This window comes from Leucopleurus acutus, assembly GCF_964270905.1.
Source record: "Leucopleurus acutus genome assembly, chromosome: 14".
Taxonomy (NCBI): Eukaryota; Metazoa; Chordata; class Mammalia; order Artiodactyla; family Delphinidae; genus Leucopleurus; species Leucopleurus acutus.
Genome location: NC_139156.1, coordinates 32,085,842 through 32,102,690, shown reverse-complemented (window position 1 = coordinate 32,102,690; position 16,849 = coordinate 32,085,842). Strand labels below are relative to the sequence as shown.

The window sequence follows — 16,849 nt, the reverse complement described above, 5'->3', positions numbered from 1 at the left end:
GCAAAGCAGGGACTAACACAATTAGGGAATGCTGATGAGCAATTAGCAGGGGTCACAGGACTTGAGGAAGATGACCAGACACACTGGGAGAGGGTGCTGACCAGTGTCCACATGAGGCACCAGCCAGCCCTCCAAGCTCGGCTCCCAGCCCCTTCTGTCCACCTGCGGAAGCGTCAGTGAAACCAGGAACTCACGACTCCCCTCCCTCCTTTCCCGTTCCTACTCCTGGGGCTTGGCTGGGCTATTTGCTTGCCTTGAATGCCGCCCTCCTGCTGTTCACCTATCATAAAACTCCCAGTTCTTTAAGCCCCAGATCAAAAGCCGCTTTTCTCTTAAAGTCTTTCCATCTTCCTCTTCCTGCCGCTTATTATTTCTTCCCATCTGGAACTCTCAGAGCGAACTGTTTGTGACCCTACTTCCCTGTCTGCGTTACAATTGTGAACATGTCTTATTCCCCCAGTGGAGCTCATACACTCCTTTAGTTGGGGTCAGTCATATTGTATTCTTTCTTTCACTCAAAGCCTTCCATATCTCAGGGGTTCTGGTCCCTTATGCTCTAATGGTGACAAACAAAGGGACGAATACAATAGAGCTGACAAGTGCCCCTTAGGTCAGGTGCAGGGAGCTGTGAAAGCACAAAGTCCAGCATTTAATCTAGTCTTGCAGGGGGAGGGAAAAGTTGTCAGGAAAGGCTTCCTGGAAGGAGCAACATCTAAGTGGAAAAGTGAAGGACAGGTGGGAATTTCCCAGACATACAAAGCAAGGGAGGCTTTGGAAGGTGAGGCTGGCTTGCTGTCTAAGGGGCCAGATCCCATGGGGCCTTCCTAAGCCCATGAAGGAGGAGAGACTTTCCTGAGAGCAAAGGGGAGCCCCTGACGATGTTCACTCCTCTGTGCCTCTTGCAGCACTTAGCACAGTGCCTAGAACATCCTAGATGCTTGAATGGAAGAGGCAATGGTCATAACATTTTCCAATGTCTTTTCATGCTCTCAGGTTAAATTCCCTCGACTTATGGGTCAGATGCTCAACCTAGCTTCCCAACAGTGATAACAGAATTGAACTACTGGTTTAGCACCGCACCGCAAGGACAGGAGTGGCTGGCAGTTCTCCTGATAACGCAGACTGGTCTGGAATGCATTTATTCAAATAAGTGACACAGCCTGAGATCACATCTTGTGACTGGGTCACCAGAGAATACCTGTCATTCAAGCCCTTCCCATCTTTAGCTCTGTCATCCAAAGAGGCCCTCAAGAGGCAGAAAGCTGCTTTTGCAGGACCTCATTTCCCGGGTTGCCATCCTGCTCCCAGTGCCAGGAGGGGAAGGCAAAGGGGCTTGGGAGGGAGTGTGTGGGCAGGAGCCCTTTTCACACAACCCCCAGCTCTCAACAGGGAGCAAGACGGGTGCCGTGGAGAAGGGGCTCGTGCTAGGAAAGCAGGAGGAAGGGAAGGGACAGGAAGCGGTGCACTTGGGGTCTGGAAGCCCACCAAGAAAGGCAAATCAGTTTTCAACAAGCCTGGCTTTCTGTGTTGCCAGCCCCCTCCTCTCCTCTTAGGAAGCGCGTACCACTAATCTCACCCGAGCGAGCGCCATGCGCACTTCCTGTGCACACTGGGTCCTGGCGTCAGGCCGCAATGACTCACTGCTGACCATAACGAGGCCTCCAGGCCCCAGGCGCTGACTTAGAACATTTACGGAATTGTTCCTGTGTTGAGACATTCACTTCTTTTCAACCAGCCACTTCACCCGCTCTCCCCCAGCGAACTATTCATTCCTTGACTAGACACACCCTTCTTTCCTCACAGAACACCCCTTCCAGGAGCACCTGCTCCCGGGCCAGGTAAAACCCTCCCCAGGTATTCTCTTTCCTCAGGCCCACACAATCCACTTTAGGGAGCCTTCCCCCATGCCAGGCACCACACCCACCTCATTTAATCCTTACACTGCCCTTCGAGGGAGGGACAGAGTTCCACTCCTGCTTTGCAAAGGAGAAAACCAGTGGGGAGGCTAAGCCTGGTTATTTATCATTATCCCACACTGTCCTTCCCTGCAGCAATGATGCCCCACTCCCCGCCACAGCCTGGGGCTGCAGGTCTGGCCTCACCTGTGCTTTAGGCCGCTGGGCTCCTGCGGCCTCCAAGCACACCTCTACTGCTGTGTCCGTCAGACTCACTGAAACATAAGGCTCCTCAAGGGCAGAGATGAGATAACCCCTGTATCCTGCCCAGAGGCTGGTGTCTACAGGCCTTCAATCAACTATTTGTTGAGTAAATGACACTTTAAAGGGAAACTGGGATTGCAGGTCTGAGGATCAAGCATCGTCTATCATGGACATTGTGCACAGTAGATAATAAATGATTTGGAGACATCTTCAAGAATTCTATCTGGTTCGAAAAACATTCTAGAATGTTCTCAGTTCCAGAAGCAGCTCTCCATCACCCAAAGCGGATAGCTTCCATTTGTAAAGTGCTGACATGTTCCGTTCCCAGCCCCTGTGCTTAGCACTTCACATGCATCACTTCGTGGAATCCTCTCAACCAGACTCTGAGGTAGGTGTCAATCTCCATTTTATGGATGAGGAAACTGAAGCTCAGAGAGGGGAAGTAACTCACTCCCAAGTCACTGGACAGGAGACGCGAGCAGGCATTCAAACCTGGCTGCTTTAGAGAAGCTGCCCAAATCTGCCTTCTGGGGTAGTAAACAACGCAGCCAAAATTAGAACCGTGATCTAACTGCTAAGTTCATCTCCCCCTGCCCCCAGATTTTCAGCCCTCAAAACACCCTAGGGCCGCCCTGGTCCAAACCCCCAAATCCTGATAGCGGACCCGGAGAGAAAATGGGACAGTCACCTAAACACCTGGCCTGCCTTTCAAGGAGCCCAGCACGGGGCCACTCCCCCCAGAACCAAAACGCATTTGCTCTTCAGTGAACAAGTCAGCTCCCACACAAACACGAGACAGGACGAAGACCTGACACGGCTGAGCGCTGGCAGGCAGAGCACCGTGGGTTACGGAAACGAAGCGTGTCGCACACAAAACCGAATCACACGGAGCCCCACCGAAGCCTGGTGTTCTCGGCCGTGTTGGGGCAGACCGAGGATCAGCCCCAGCACGACGGGGCCGGAGGAAGGCCTGCCTTCTCGTGGGCTTTTGCACCAGCCCAGGAGGTACCCAACGTGGGGGTCGCTTCTGAATCACCTTGAGAGGCCAGAATACAGACTGTCCTCTGCCTCCACTGTCCCAGCCCTGACACCTTAATTAATGGACGACCCCTCCATTCCCTCCTGGGTCATATTTTTGTTCCCAAGAAAGCAAACAGCTCTCACGGGCGTCCACGCGGCCAGGGGCGAGCCCACCCTGCTGGCCAGGACACCCGGGCACACACGGGCATGCTGCAGGCCTACCTCGCTCGCGGCAGTCCGAGCGGCCTTCCTCTCGGCCGGCTCGCCACCTCTCTGCAGCTCTGAGGGCTCAGCCTCCCTTCCCGGGAAAGGGCTACCCCGGGGCTGGCGGGGCCGGCTCTCCTCTGGGGTGTGGAGCTCTGTGGGTCTCTGTTCGGTGCTCAGACACCTGACCACGTCTGACGGTCTCAGGCAGCTCTTCTTAGAGATGGCGGGTCCACCCGGGCATCTCTCACCTGCCTCCCTGTCTGCTTTCCTCTCACGTGCTCCACTTCCTTCTCGCCACGGCTGCCGCTCACCCTGGCTGCTAAAGGCGTCACTAAGCTCCGAGATGACCCTGTCCGAACGCCCAAGCCTCAGCTGGGAGAAGCTATCCTTGAGGACCCCTGGAGGTGGCACGTGGGTACCACCATCTCCGCTGGCGTGGAGGGAGGTCTGGGAACCGGGCGCCAGGGAGCAGGCTTTGTGCGGGGGAGGCAGGGCCAGCGGGGAGACTGCTGAGCGTGGGGTGGCCCAGGCCGACCAGCCCGAACGGGGGAGGCTGAGGGTAAGGGAGGAGCTGGGCCTCGCCCACAAGGCCAGGGGTTCAGGGCTATAGACAGAAGCCTCTGGCAGAGGAGGCAAGGGTGGGGTCAGGGCCAGAGGCCGCCTGCTCGGGACTCCTACGGTCAGCGAGATCCACTCAGAGGTGACAGCGTGCATCTCAGGGGACAGGGCTCGGTGGGCGTGGGGCAGAGATGAGGGGGCTGGCGTGATGAGCTTGCTGTGACCGGGAAACTTCAAAAGAAAAGGAGAGAGAGGAAAACAAAAGAAGCAAAAGGCACAAGTGTCAGCACAGAGAAGAAAAGGGGAAAATAATCACAAGGGCTATATGGAGAGGAGTGAAATGGAGAGGAAGAGCAGGACACTCTGGTGTCCAAAAAGGAAATCATCTGGTTAGGTTGGGAGAGAAACTGGGATGTGGGTGCATGCGTGTGGATGCGCGGGTGTGTGCAGGCGGGGGGAGGATGGAGAAGCACGCGGTATGGAGATGGGAGAAAGGGTCCCATCAGGACAGGAACAGACGGTGCCGGCTGGTCTGTGGAATCAGACTTGTAAAGGGACACACTGGAAGCTCCCCACCTTACCCCACCCAACTGCCTCTGCCAATGCAGCCTTGACCCAGAGCCATGAGGAGAAAAAGGTGTCCTGGTTGGACCACTGTGCTGTACACCTGACACTAATATAACATTGTATGTCAACTAGACTTCAATAAAAAAAAGTTTAACAAGGCCTGCCACTGCTCTGACCCTTCTTGGGCTTTTATTCTCTCTAGGGGGGGCTCAGCAGAGAGCCTTCCAGAGAGGAGTATGAGTATCGTAGTCATCTTGTTTTACAGTTGTGCTTGGCTACAGTCAAGCAAAAAATCTAGTTGAGTTCCCCATGCTATGACGAAGCAGAACGCCCTGCGCCTGGCTCACACCCTCTCCTCGAGAGATCATAGGATCTGGATCTCGCTGTGCAGGAAGCCCTGGGTCAGCCCATCTCATGCTTCCTGCCAAGAACCATCTCCTGGGGTCAGCAGTGGCAGGTGGGAGAGGAGGAAATGATTAGAAGATGAGAGAAAAGAGGCACCATCCAAGTGTCCCCAGGTCCTGCTCTCATTTCTCTGGCCATACTCCCTGTAACTTACCACTTATGGTCAGTCTATTTCACAAGCAGTCACCCCACTGTGCCTCTCCTGAACCCAAGGTCTGATTTTTTTCTTGGCTTTGGGAAAGTGGGGATGGGTTTGGAATAATTTATATTTTAAAACAAGTTTGTTCACAATTAATGTTCAGGCAAGCAAAGATCTTATTATGCCTATAAATCTACTTCTTTTCAGCCCAGTATAGACAGAGACACTGTCAAGTTCCTTTTCCAACCCGGTTCTTGATTGCAAAGAACACTCTGAATCCAGTCTGTATGTCTGAGGATGAGCCCATGAAATTCTCTCTTTCAATCTTTGTCTTCTACAGGCCTGACCAGTAAGATGACTAAGAGAACCATACTGGCCATGGTATGTATGGGACAGTGGTGGTATCCAGACAACCAGCTTCACCCAGGAAGGGATGCTCCCAGAACAGAGTTTTGGACCAACTGATAATGGCGCTTATTTCTCTCTCCCTAATCATCTTATCCCCAGAGCAATCACCTTAAGCACTTCCTTTTCCCCAAGATAGTATTTCTCCCACCAAGGTCTTGAAAAATGCCATCTGTACACATGAGAACAAACCCTGCACTGCTGCAGGTGGTTCTTAATCACAGTGTTGCAGAACCACCCCAGGGGGGGCTGTGTGCTATTAGCACTGAGGTTTGTCGTGCTGAGTGTGAAAACCAGTGGCGAGAAGCTTAGGTACCTGAGGGCTTGCAGTGGCACTACGACTTGGGGAGGAGGAGAAAGGCAGGTCGATGTAATCCACGGGGTTTTTCACCAACGGCCGTTTGATCACGTCCACATAGGTGATGGGGAAGATGCCTTGCCGGGACGTCCCTGGGATCCTCCCTTCGTACCAGTTCTCGTCCACCTGTCGAAGCAGCGTGATCCTCTCGCCCTGCAAGACACAGAAAGGCAAGGGTCCTTGTCCTAGCAGCCTTGGCACGTCTGAGGCCCCTGCCTGTACCTCGTGCTCTCCTGCATTATTTATTACATTCTTTGTTCAGAAAAACCTTCTTTGCTAGACCTGGATGGAATTAGTTATCACTGGGACGGAGATGTTAACAGCAGTAGAGATACCTGGAGGCTGTTAAGCTTGGTCTTTACATACTTTGGTAAAGGAGAAGGTCAGACTCATTCTCTCAAGCTAACAGGCAAACATAGTATTTTTGACTCATCTAAGGCAAAACAGACAGATATCCAATCTTCTTCTCTAAGGTAAAGGTTTTTGGGGTTCTTTTTCTTTTTTTATGTAATTTTATTTTTTCCTGCATTATTACAGAAAAATTAAAACATAAACCTGAGGCAGAAAATAATCATTACCATAATATTATCACTTGGGGGTAACCACTGTTAATATTTTGGTGTAGATAATTCCATGTGAATTAGACTTGCACATACTTTTTTCTTATGAAAACTGAATACGCACTCTATTCCCCTTTCCAACTTGCTTTTTTATACTCAATAACATATAGTGAACCTCCTTCTTTATCAAGAAATAGAATTCTACATTTTTCCTGGCGGTGCACAGCTTAATGGCCCACTGCAGGATGTTCTATTGTACATACATATAATGGTTTAATTATTGGTCTCCTGACGTAGGGCAATTAGGCTGCTTCCAGTGTTTCTTTCTTCTATAAGCTGGCTCATTTTTTTCCAGGCATAAGCTCACTTCCCTCAATCCTCAGTAAAATTAGTAACTTTAATACCTTCAGCCAGTTGAGAATTTTGGCATGTAAAGACAGCGTCTGAATTCGTGGGAAGGACAGTGTCTCTGCACAGCTTAACTGTGTTCAAAATAAGCATGAGCGCCTTGAAGGCAATGATAACACTGTCATCTCCTGCTCAGTGAGCCCCAACTAGATGCCACGTGTCACACCGGGGGCTTCACTGAGGCTGTTTCATTAAATCTTCTCACAGCCGCTCTGGAAGGGGGCCATTTATCTTCATTTTACATATGAAAAATCGCAGCTCTGAACAATTATTTAACTCCCCCAAAGCCACACAGCTGATAACCTATGACTCTTGGCTTCAAAGTTTCTCAAACTTCTCCTGGACTTCCTTTTCTCCACATTAATGTTGTACCACCTAGTTAGTTACCAACACAGCACTTCTCACATTACTAGGTGCTCGATAAACACTGAATACGGTTTACAAAAGAGGTAGGTCTGTGAGAATTCATGGACCGTTCATTAGTGAACTCAATGCAGGGTTTGTTTTTTTAATACTTCATGGCAGAAACCCTGCAACTGCCCTCTGTGCAATCCTTGATGGGGCACGGAGCTTGGGGGCACGGCAGCCTCACCACAGTGGCCACCGCTGCAGTGCCCCATCCCCACGATGACAGCGCCACCCAGCGGGGCCCCCTGGCGTGGGATGAGAGGGCAGCTTACCTTTCTGAAGGACATCTCTACTTGTGTATCACCATTAAAGTTAAACTTGGCGATAGCTTCGCCGTATTCCAGAACCTGCACTGGTGCCAGCTTTTTGGGCTGAGCCTTCTCAGCAGGAGGAAGAAGCTGAGAAAGGAAAAAAGAGGCGAAGGAGAATGGAAAAGAGAAGAAAGTGAAATGAATGGAGGAAACAAAACACAAGTTAAATGAATTGTGCTTTGGGCACGACCAGGCTTTTCCTTAGAAAGAGAAAGAGCCAGAGTACCTCAATGTAGGTGCGGGGGAAGATTCCCACCCGGCCGTGGTGCTCTCCTTCATACCAGTTCTGATCGATCTGCTTATAAATGTACACGACGTCTCCCTTCTGAAGAGGAAGCTCCCTGTGGACAGAGGGTCACAGCATCTTATCAGATGTCCCAATGTGTGTAAGATTAAGATGCTCCTTGTTTTAGCAAAAGGAGACTTCGAGTGAGGTCCAAGGGGACAAGTGACAGAAGAGGCGGCTCCATATGTGGATGCGACAACTCCACTATTCAGGAAACTGCAGCACATTCGGCATTTTTCCAGTCTTGTGGGATGAAGGTTAACTTTCAAACTGACAAGTGCCCAGACACCTTATTAGTTTGTTGTGGTTTCCCCAATGTATTTTTTGTCAATGCTGTCTTATGCTTAGAATATTTATGCAACACACAGTGATGCACCCAGCAGTCTTAGCTGCTGTTCATTAATGAAAAATGTTTCCTTCTAGATACTTTCACTACCCTCTTCTATGCCCTAGAAATGCATGCCTTCATTACCCATGACATTTAAATTACCCTCAAATTGTTTGTGACATACGGATATCCTTTTATCATTCTATCCGTTTAGCCATCCATCCACCACTCATTTCATTACCCATTCATCCATCCATCCATCATCATGCAGTAGAAACGCTCTGATATTAGGCAGATCTGGGTTCAAAACCCAGTTATACCATTTACCAGCTCTGGTACCTTGGGCAAGATATTTAATCTCTCTGAGACACTTTCTTTATCTGAAAACAGCAGCTAACTCAGAGTTGGTGGAGAATTCAGCAACAGACTACAAATAAAACACCTAGCACGGTGCCTGTTACATAGTTAACACTCAGTAAATGTTAATTCACTTTCTTTTCAACATGGAAAAGGGATCTTGGAAAGAAAAGTGGATTTTCCTTCAAATGGTCTTCCTGCCCCTTTTCAACTTTTCCATATACATCCCTTTGTTTGCCTCAATAATATGTTAACCGCTAACCAGGACTCCATTTTAAAAACTGAGAGAGAAAGATAAATTTTAAGCAATACAAAAACTGTACCTTGAAATTTTCTTGCATTAAAAAAAAAAAAAATTGGGCTTCCCTGGTGGCGCAGTGGTTAAGAATCTGCCTGCCAATGCAGAGGACACAGGTTCGAGCCCTGGTCCAGGAAGATCCCACATGCCATGGAGCACCTAAGCCCGTGCGTCATAACTACTGAGCCTGCGCTCTAGAACCTGCAAGCCACAACTACTGAGCCCGAGTGCCACAGCTACTGAAGCCTGCACGCCTAGAGCCCGTGCTCCACAAGAGAAGCCACTGCAAGGAGAAGCCCGCGCACCGCAACGAAGAGTAGCCCCCGCTCGCCGCAACTAGAGAAAGCCCGTGCGCAGCAACAAAGACCCAACGCAGCCAAAAAAAAAGAAAAAATGACTAGATCTTTTCCATTTGCCTCAAACCAACAGCATGGAAAGACAGGACTCTGACTGCAATTTGGACGGGGTGTGCCTGCTTTGCAGTGTGCCGGGAAGTCCCACGGTACGTGAGGGATGCTGGCTAAACAAAGGGGCACATCTGGAAAACCTCACACAAAGTCAGCACTGTGCTGGATGATGAGAGAACAAGGCAGCCTGTGTGGGTCTTGCACTGGTAGGCAGGATTCTAACCCTAAAGAAGCCTGTGAAGGGGATCCGGGGCATTTGTCTCTGGAAGAAAGAAGGTCTTTGGCCAAATTCTTGCCATAGCCCTCCCTGGGGGAGTTCTGAATTCTCCCCTCCATTTACTCCCAACTATGGGCACCCAGATGAGCAGAACCCTCACAATATCCACCCCTGCTGGAGATCTGCAGGCTCCAAGCTCTGCCACCCTAAGTGACTCGCAGGTCTCTTAGGCACATGGCAAGGTCTGGTAATAACAAGGTTTGGGAAATAATATGATGTACTTTAGATCTTTTCTGGAGTGTCACCATGTACATTAGCACAGTGGAAGCTTGGAGAAAGTCCTGTGGGACAGAAACCTGTTTAACTTGGTTGAAACAAGTGCTCCCACAGAACACTTCTTTGAGTAACATACTATGGAGGAAAACAGAACCCAGTGACTGGAGATGTTTTAAAATATTCAAGTCTGTGGATCTTTTGTTTTCTCTTTAAAAAGTATTATTAACTTTTCTTGGGAGGCAACGTGGTACAATGACAGCACTGGGTCAGGAGGAAGGAGCCCTGTCCCAGCATGAGCAACGTTGGTAAATGGTGATGAGTTCTGTCTATCTTAGCCTTCTCACCTGTTCTATCTGTGAGGATTTTTAAATGAAATCTAGCTAAATGTAATATCACAATACCGTTCAATGATTACATGGAACTTTCTCAATTCAAAGAAAAAAGAGGAAAAGGTACTTCTTGATTAAACTAAAAAATTAATTTACATAACTATATATACACACATATATATATATATATATATATATATATTTTATAACCAGAGGTCTCTGGTTTAAAAAAAGGAGGGAGACACTTTTGCTACACTATGCAACATATCTTACAAGTATTACCTTGGCTGCCCTGCAAGAGAGGCCTTTTTTTTTTAAGAGAGGCATTTTTATGCCCATTTTACAGATGAGGAAATTTGAGGTGGAGAGGTTGGTGGTTTGCCCATGATCAGAGGCAGTAAGTGGCACAGTCGGGATTCAAACCCAGGACTTCCTGACTCTAGAGCCCATAATCAACCCAGCACATTATGCCACCACCTCTCATGAGGTGACAAGCTAAAGCACTGGAGTAATTACAAGCAAAGCCAAATGCGCCAGATGTGTGCCCAGCTTCTGGAAACAGGAGGCTAGTCACTCATTCTGTGTTGGAGGAGATCGGAGCCACAGCCGAGCAGCCTCCATACAGCATTTTCCAGCGTCCAAGGATGGAGGGCTTTCCTTCCCCTTTCGTCACCAGGACAGCAGGATGGCTGCTGTTCGCTGCTGCCAATGAAAACTCACAACCCGTTTTAATCCATGATCAGATATGAAGTGAGCAGGTTCCTCTAGGAACCCAGTCATTTCTCACATTTCATTCTACGGAAAATGGAAAGGTTTTCTGGTCGTCTAAACTTAGGTAACATTGGCTAAATCAGCTAATTAGGTTTCTTTATTGAGAAACTTCTAGAGAGCCGTTAATATGTCAATAGCAAAGTCTCTCTTCAAGGAGGGGCAGGAGGTACAGACATAGGACGCAGTGGTTCCCAGACTCATTTCTATGATGGAACACTATTTGAGAAATATTTACAGAGCCAGCACTCTGAGGAACATACTTAAGAGAAATGCTGGTCTCCTGTGGGTTCACATAAGCCTTTAATCTCTCGGGATGTTGCAGCAAAACTGGCAAAGTTATCTTCCTAGAGACTGGTTCTGGTTCCTTCCGTAGAGAAAGTCAGATCAAGCCACCACTTAATGAAGCAAACTGAGTCCCCACATAGGAGGTAGCAGAGCAGCACAGAGGTGAGAGCCCAGGCTCTGGCACCAGGCTACCTGGATTTGAATCCCAACTCCATCACTGACCAGCTTGGGCAAGTTCCTTAACCTTGCAGAACCTTGGTTTCCCCATTACTACAAGGGAAATAACAATAGCGCCAACCCCACAGGGTTCCAATGAGGGATGAATGAGTTAACATACGTAAAGTACTTTGAATGGTGCTTGCACATAGTACAATCTAAAAACCCCTGTTTCTTATTGTTGTTATTTTCTCCCACTCTTCTCTATGAGTGCACGTCTGTGCTTCAAAGCAGTTAAAATAAATGAATATGACTGGTGGCACTTACTTTAGCGTCTGAGCTTTAAAGTCAAACTTGGCTCTGGCAGGTCTCATCTAAACACAGGAAACAGTGACAAGTTAAAATCACAATTTATGCATAATGAAAAGGACACACGTTTACAAGTTTCCGGAAAGCAAAGCAGAAAAATCCACCCTAACCAGTTTACTCTGGTGTCGAAATCTGGGCAGAAATCTACTTGTCTGACCTTAGCAGAGCACTACATGGACGTTCAATCAGCTATGCCACGCGTGAGGATCGCCCTACGGAGGGGCAGATGTGGGGAAGAGATGGTTAGAAAAGTCCTAAAGTTGAAATGCTGGTCCCCGAGGCTGACACCACTATTTAAAAAACAAACAAACAAACAAAACCCAGCTAGAAGTCCTGAGACATTCCTTATCTAACTGTCTTAGTCTTTGGGGAACATGTTCTCTTTACCTGACTTAAATTATGACCTGCAAGTAAATGAACCCTGAGTGACTTCTCACATCACCTCCAACTCCACATATTTCTCCAGGTCTGTGAAATCACCCAAAAAAGCCAGATAAAGCGAGCCCTGAGCTCATGCTCTTCCTTCAAGGCTTCCATTCTTGTTAGGTAGCCCTCTCCTCCTAGACCCCCCAAGACTGGAAGTCATCCACAGCCCCCATCTCCACTTTCTCATCGAGCCTGTCATTAAGTCACGCCAACCCTCCCTCCGTCCCTTCCACAACCCCACTCAGGTCTGACCTCTACTTCCCACAGGCACAGAGCTTCCTTTGACTTCAGTTCTCTTCACTCTAATCTACTGTCGCTCAGGAGCACAAATAACATTCCTCAAATACCTCCATCACATCTCTTCCTTGCTTTGAAGTTGGCCCAGTCTCTCAACTGTGCCTCAGATCAACTCTCAATTCCTGAGGTGGGTTAAGGCCTTTGGGTCATTTCTCCCCACTCATACCTAACCGCCTTTATCTCCTATGACACTTTTCCTGTCCCAGTCAGGCAAATCTACTTGCTGCACCTTGTCTAGACACCCTTTCTCTGTCTGGAATTTCCTCATCTCCAATTCCAACAAAGAGAGCAAAAGGTTACCTTTTACTTACCATGTTTATTTGTACATCTTTCTTCCCCACCATTAAAAGTGGGGAATTTTTTTAAAAAGAAGAAAGATAGAGGGGAGAAATCATGAGAGCAAGCAGTTTACAGCTGCCAGTATAATGCTGCCCCAGCCATGAGCAGCTCCAACCTCTTCAACTGCTATAACTTTCTGGTATAGGGAAACAATGTGATGAAAATTAAATTACATACTTCCTCTTCAATATTAGAAGGCATGGACAAAGCAGAGGGGAAAAATGGGAGACTCTGTGAGGAAAAAAATGGTTTTCAGAAGCTTCATGAAGCTTAGTTTTAGATCCTGATCCCTCAGTGAAATGCCCCATATTTCCAGGTTCCTCAAGCTGGGGTCTTACAGGGATCTTCTTTAAGGCCATGGATTCTCCACAGGAATTTTTTTTAATTTTGCATTTTCATGTGATGTTTCCATCTATCTACCATACATATTAGAAGTCAACTGAATGACGACCTTATAATCAATGTCACAGATTTCAATGCCTGCCTGTGACCAAAGAGCATAATTCAACAGTTGTAAGCAAATAAGAACAAATGTGGAGTTAATGATAAACGACAAGTTCACAAGAGAAAGCCAAATGACCAACGTTTTAAGCACAAAAATTTCAGTGATTCCAATTTAAAAAAGTGGGGGGCAGGGGGGCTGGTTGACAGCCAGCTGTAAAGCTGTATGAACTTTAAAAAAATTTATACCAAAACAGCACGATATTCACACTCTGAGTGGCAACTGAGTTCAGGCAAAATTATATCAACCATCAATTAAATTAATAAAATCCAACCATTTGATGAATAGCCAGTGGTGCCTCTGTCACTCAAAAGATAGGGACATGAATATTAATCAGTTCTCAATTAAATTTATAATTATTAAATAAAAATTGTATACGTGTACAGTTTACTATTTAATTTGTAAATTGGCTTAGGTCAACCCAATCGGGTTGGTGAAAATTTTTTTTCACCAAAGGGAATCCATACATTATTCAAGATTGAGAAACACTGATTCCACTGAACTCTTAAGACATATTATATGAGTCATATTGCCTATACAAAGCATCATCTCCTTCTTTATCTTCCTCCATCCTCCTGAGGCTGAATCGATCTTTTCCTCCTCTGGTTCCCAAGGCATTGTGTTACTTATTACAACAGAGGTAACTGTTCCGAGGGTGCCTCTTCCACTAGACTGCCAGCTTCCCAAGGGCACAGTCTGAGTCTTGTTTCTATCCCCTCACAGGGTTCTGGGCAAATTAGTGGTCATCCAAATTCTACTGAATGGTACAGAAGTACATCCACATAGCCTGGTATACCTGGGACTCATTGGTCTTTATTGTCCCATGTCTGTCAGTCGACATCTAGGGCAGTGATTCTCAAAATGTGGTCCCTGAACTGCTCAGAAATGCAAATTCTCAGGCTCCACCCCAGAATCAGAAACTTGGTGGATGAGGCCCAGCAACCTGTATTTTAACAAGCGTCTAGGGGATTGTGACACACTTAAGTTTGAGAACCTCTGCTCTAGAAGGGAGGCAAGGCAGGTTAGGCAGAGTTTGCCTGCCTCTGTCCATGGTTATTGTGCCCTGGTTGCATTTCATTTGCATGTATTATCTACACGTGGCTTAGGCAGCCCTAGGGTGCCTTTGCATGTTCCCATCTTCTCCGTCACTCACAACCAGGTAGCCCTGGGAATGAGGATAACCCATCACTAGAGCCTTCAGGACAGGGTGGTATTCAGGAGCTGGAATGCTGAGGGCTGGCGGTTGTCCTTCACTTGCATCTGAGTAACTCCTGCTAATTTCTGCCTCCCCTTATTACATTTTATTTTCCTCTATCACCTTAGAGTCTCTTTCCCCTCCCCAGCTTTCCTTCTTCTAGTCTGGTTCCCCCTTTTCTCTCATTGTTACAGTCACCTTCTATTTCTTTAAAAAAAAAAAAAAAAAAAAAACCCAAACCATTTGATGAACAGCCAGTGGTGCCTCTGTCACTCAAAAGATAGAGACATGAGTATTTAATTGGCTATTACACTGAACGATTATACAACTGTATATACTTTGGTGTCACTGCCCCATTTCCCCAATCCTCCCCAAGCCCCAGGCACACAGGCTTCCCTGAAAGGAGCTAATCTTCAGCAGGGCTACTTAAGGATCACGTGGCCAAACAAACGCTGATGCAAGCTGCGGCGTTTGGCCAGCACAAGAATTTCAATATGTTGACCTTCACGCAGGAGGCCAAGGCCTGGATAAAATCACTTCAAAGGCTTGTACTTCTTTGTTCCTTGTATAATATGAAGTTTCATAATTTCAGCTGAGAAACGTCAAAATTAAGGCAACAAAGGAGATCTCTCTCAGAGAGCGCTTACCCTCCATGGCTTACCCTAACTGCAAAAACGGTCTGGCTTTCAAAATTCCTCAGTGAGGCTTCAGCTCTACTGAACACTTCAGTCAATTAAATCGTCAGAGGATACCAAGTGGCTGCATTGCATGTAATACAAGGTTCACTAAACCATCTTTTCAAAGAAGAACCTCGTAATTGTCCACACCACAGCTACTAATGCTTATGAACTAAGGTATAGGTTTCTAAGCAAAGTGCACAGGCAACACAGTCTCATGATAAAATGCAGATGGAGAAGACCAGACTCATGAAGGCAGCCGATGCTCTAAGGCATGCATTCAGGTTGTGCGCCAGCAGATCCCGGTCCCGCAGCCAGGCATGCTTGGACATACAGAGCACAGGACATGATGGGAATCATGTCCACCGACCAGCCAGAGAAGAGCCAAAGCAAGCCTAAGGGAAGCCAGGATGACAGATGCTGTCTGGAGAGGTAATTTGGCCTACAGAGGGCAATGCCGAGGGAAGGCAAATATTGCTTTGGGTCAAGCAGCAGATCGAGGTGACCAAAACAGACCTCTGACCCAGATTTCCTTTTTGCTGTATCGTCTATATTGAGGAGGTCCCCAAAGCGCTCATTAGTGATAAATTGATGGTGCGTCGGAATGACGCCCGTGTGGCGTCGAGCTGCAATATCGGCTTCTTCTTGCTCACGCTTAAGTCGTCTCTGGTCCGCTAAAAGTTTCTGCCATGAAATTGCATAAAATGGGCTGTGAATCATCTGGTCCAGGGTATTGGAAAACTGCCAACAAAAACAACTAAGGAAAAAGGTGCTGGGTCAATAGGGAGGAAACATGTTGGGGGGGCTTTATGGCCGCAACTGCAAGGTTCCCGCTGTACCCACCCACGTGCGCTCTGTGTAGGGAGGAGACAGCGCTGCGGGGAGAAACCGGGGGAGCACTGGGCTGCGGGGAACGCTGGGTCCCATACGGTTACGCTGTCTGCAGACTATCTCCCAGCTCAGCCAAAAGCCTCCTGCCTCCTGGCACAAGGCGGCCAGGGCATCCAGGGGGTCCGTCCGGAGCATTCACGAGCATGGAGCATGGTGGGAGGCTGGAAGTGCTATCCTTCCCTCACTCAGGCAGTGATGAGTTCCCATAGTGGGACCAGGGCTGGCTGATTCCTCCTCCTCAAATCAGGCTATTAAAACTGCTGTGGGCTCTTATTGTGTGGTTCTGTGGCAAGCAGGTCATCTTTGTGCTTCCTATTCCTGCTACTTTATGCTCAAGAGAGTAGAGATACCCATTTCAGAAAACGTGGCACCCCTTCTCCTAGGCCAGCCAACCCTTCCTCCGAGTACGGTTGTTAGGAGGCCTCAGCACATGCACCGAAGGCTATTTATGTGACTGACAGAAAGCATCACTTACCTTGTACTTCCTACTTAACTGTTTCTTCCTTAGGTGAAATGAAACTGAGTTTAAGGGAACGAGGTAGACTATAAATGCAGGAGATAAACTAAGAATAATGGTACCTGGGTTTAGAAGAAATATTCTCTCCTAAATTAAGGAAATAGTCATCTATTTCTATTTTTAAAGGCCTTTTAAAATAATTAAACAAGGTTCCATTTAACTAAATGTCCTCATTGCCTACTGAAAGGACCCTATGGAAGAGAATTTTAATGTGTTTTCTTACTCCATACCAATCATACCTTCCTGAGATTAATATTCTTTGCAGGAAAGCATTGATTAGTACTGATCATTCTGAGCATTCTCAATAACGCATTAGTCTTCTCCCAGCAGGTAATTAAATGCCTTAAGTGACACCTAGTCCCAAAGGATGGTGGGCCCACTTTTCTATTCTTCTCCAGGGTCTACCAGTAATAAAGCAATA

At 47.5% G+C, this 16,849-nt stretch overlaps 1 protein-coding gene across 15 annotated transcripts in view; it reads right to left on the bottom strand.

Moving 5' to 3' along the window:
* SORBS1 (sorbin and SH3 domain containing 1) overlaps positions 1-16,849 on the bottom strand; it is a 239,490-nt gene that overhangs the window by 15,374 nt on the left and 207,267 nt on the right. For 10 of the 15 annotated variants that reach the window (XM_082854122.1, XM_082854125.1, XM_082854126.1 and 7 more), the window contains 5 exons: positions 15,537-15,704; positions 11,543-11,589; positions 7,732-7,846; positions 7,467-7,592; positions 5,777-5,971 (listed from right to left, as the gene is read on the bottom strand). In XM_082854122.1, coding sequence (XP_082710248.1) covers positions 5,777-5,971; positions 7,467-7,592; positions 7,732-7,846; positions 11,543-11,589; positions 15,537-15,704 — 651 coding nt within the window. Of the gene's footprint in view, positions 1-3,401; positions 4,176-5,776; positions 5,972-7,466; positions 7,593-7,731; positions 7,847-11,542; positions 11,590-15,536; positions 15,705-16,849 lie in introns of all 15 variants that reach the window. The other 5 variants (XM_082854116.1, XM_082854118.1, XM_082854121.1 and 2 more) reach the window with 2 other exon arrangements.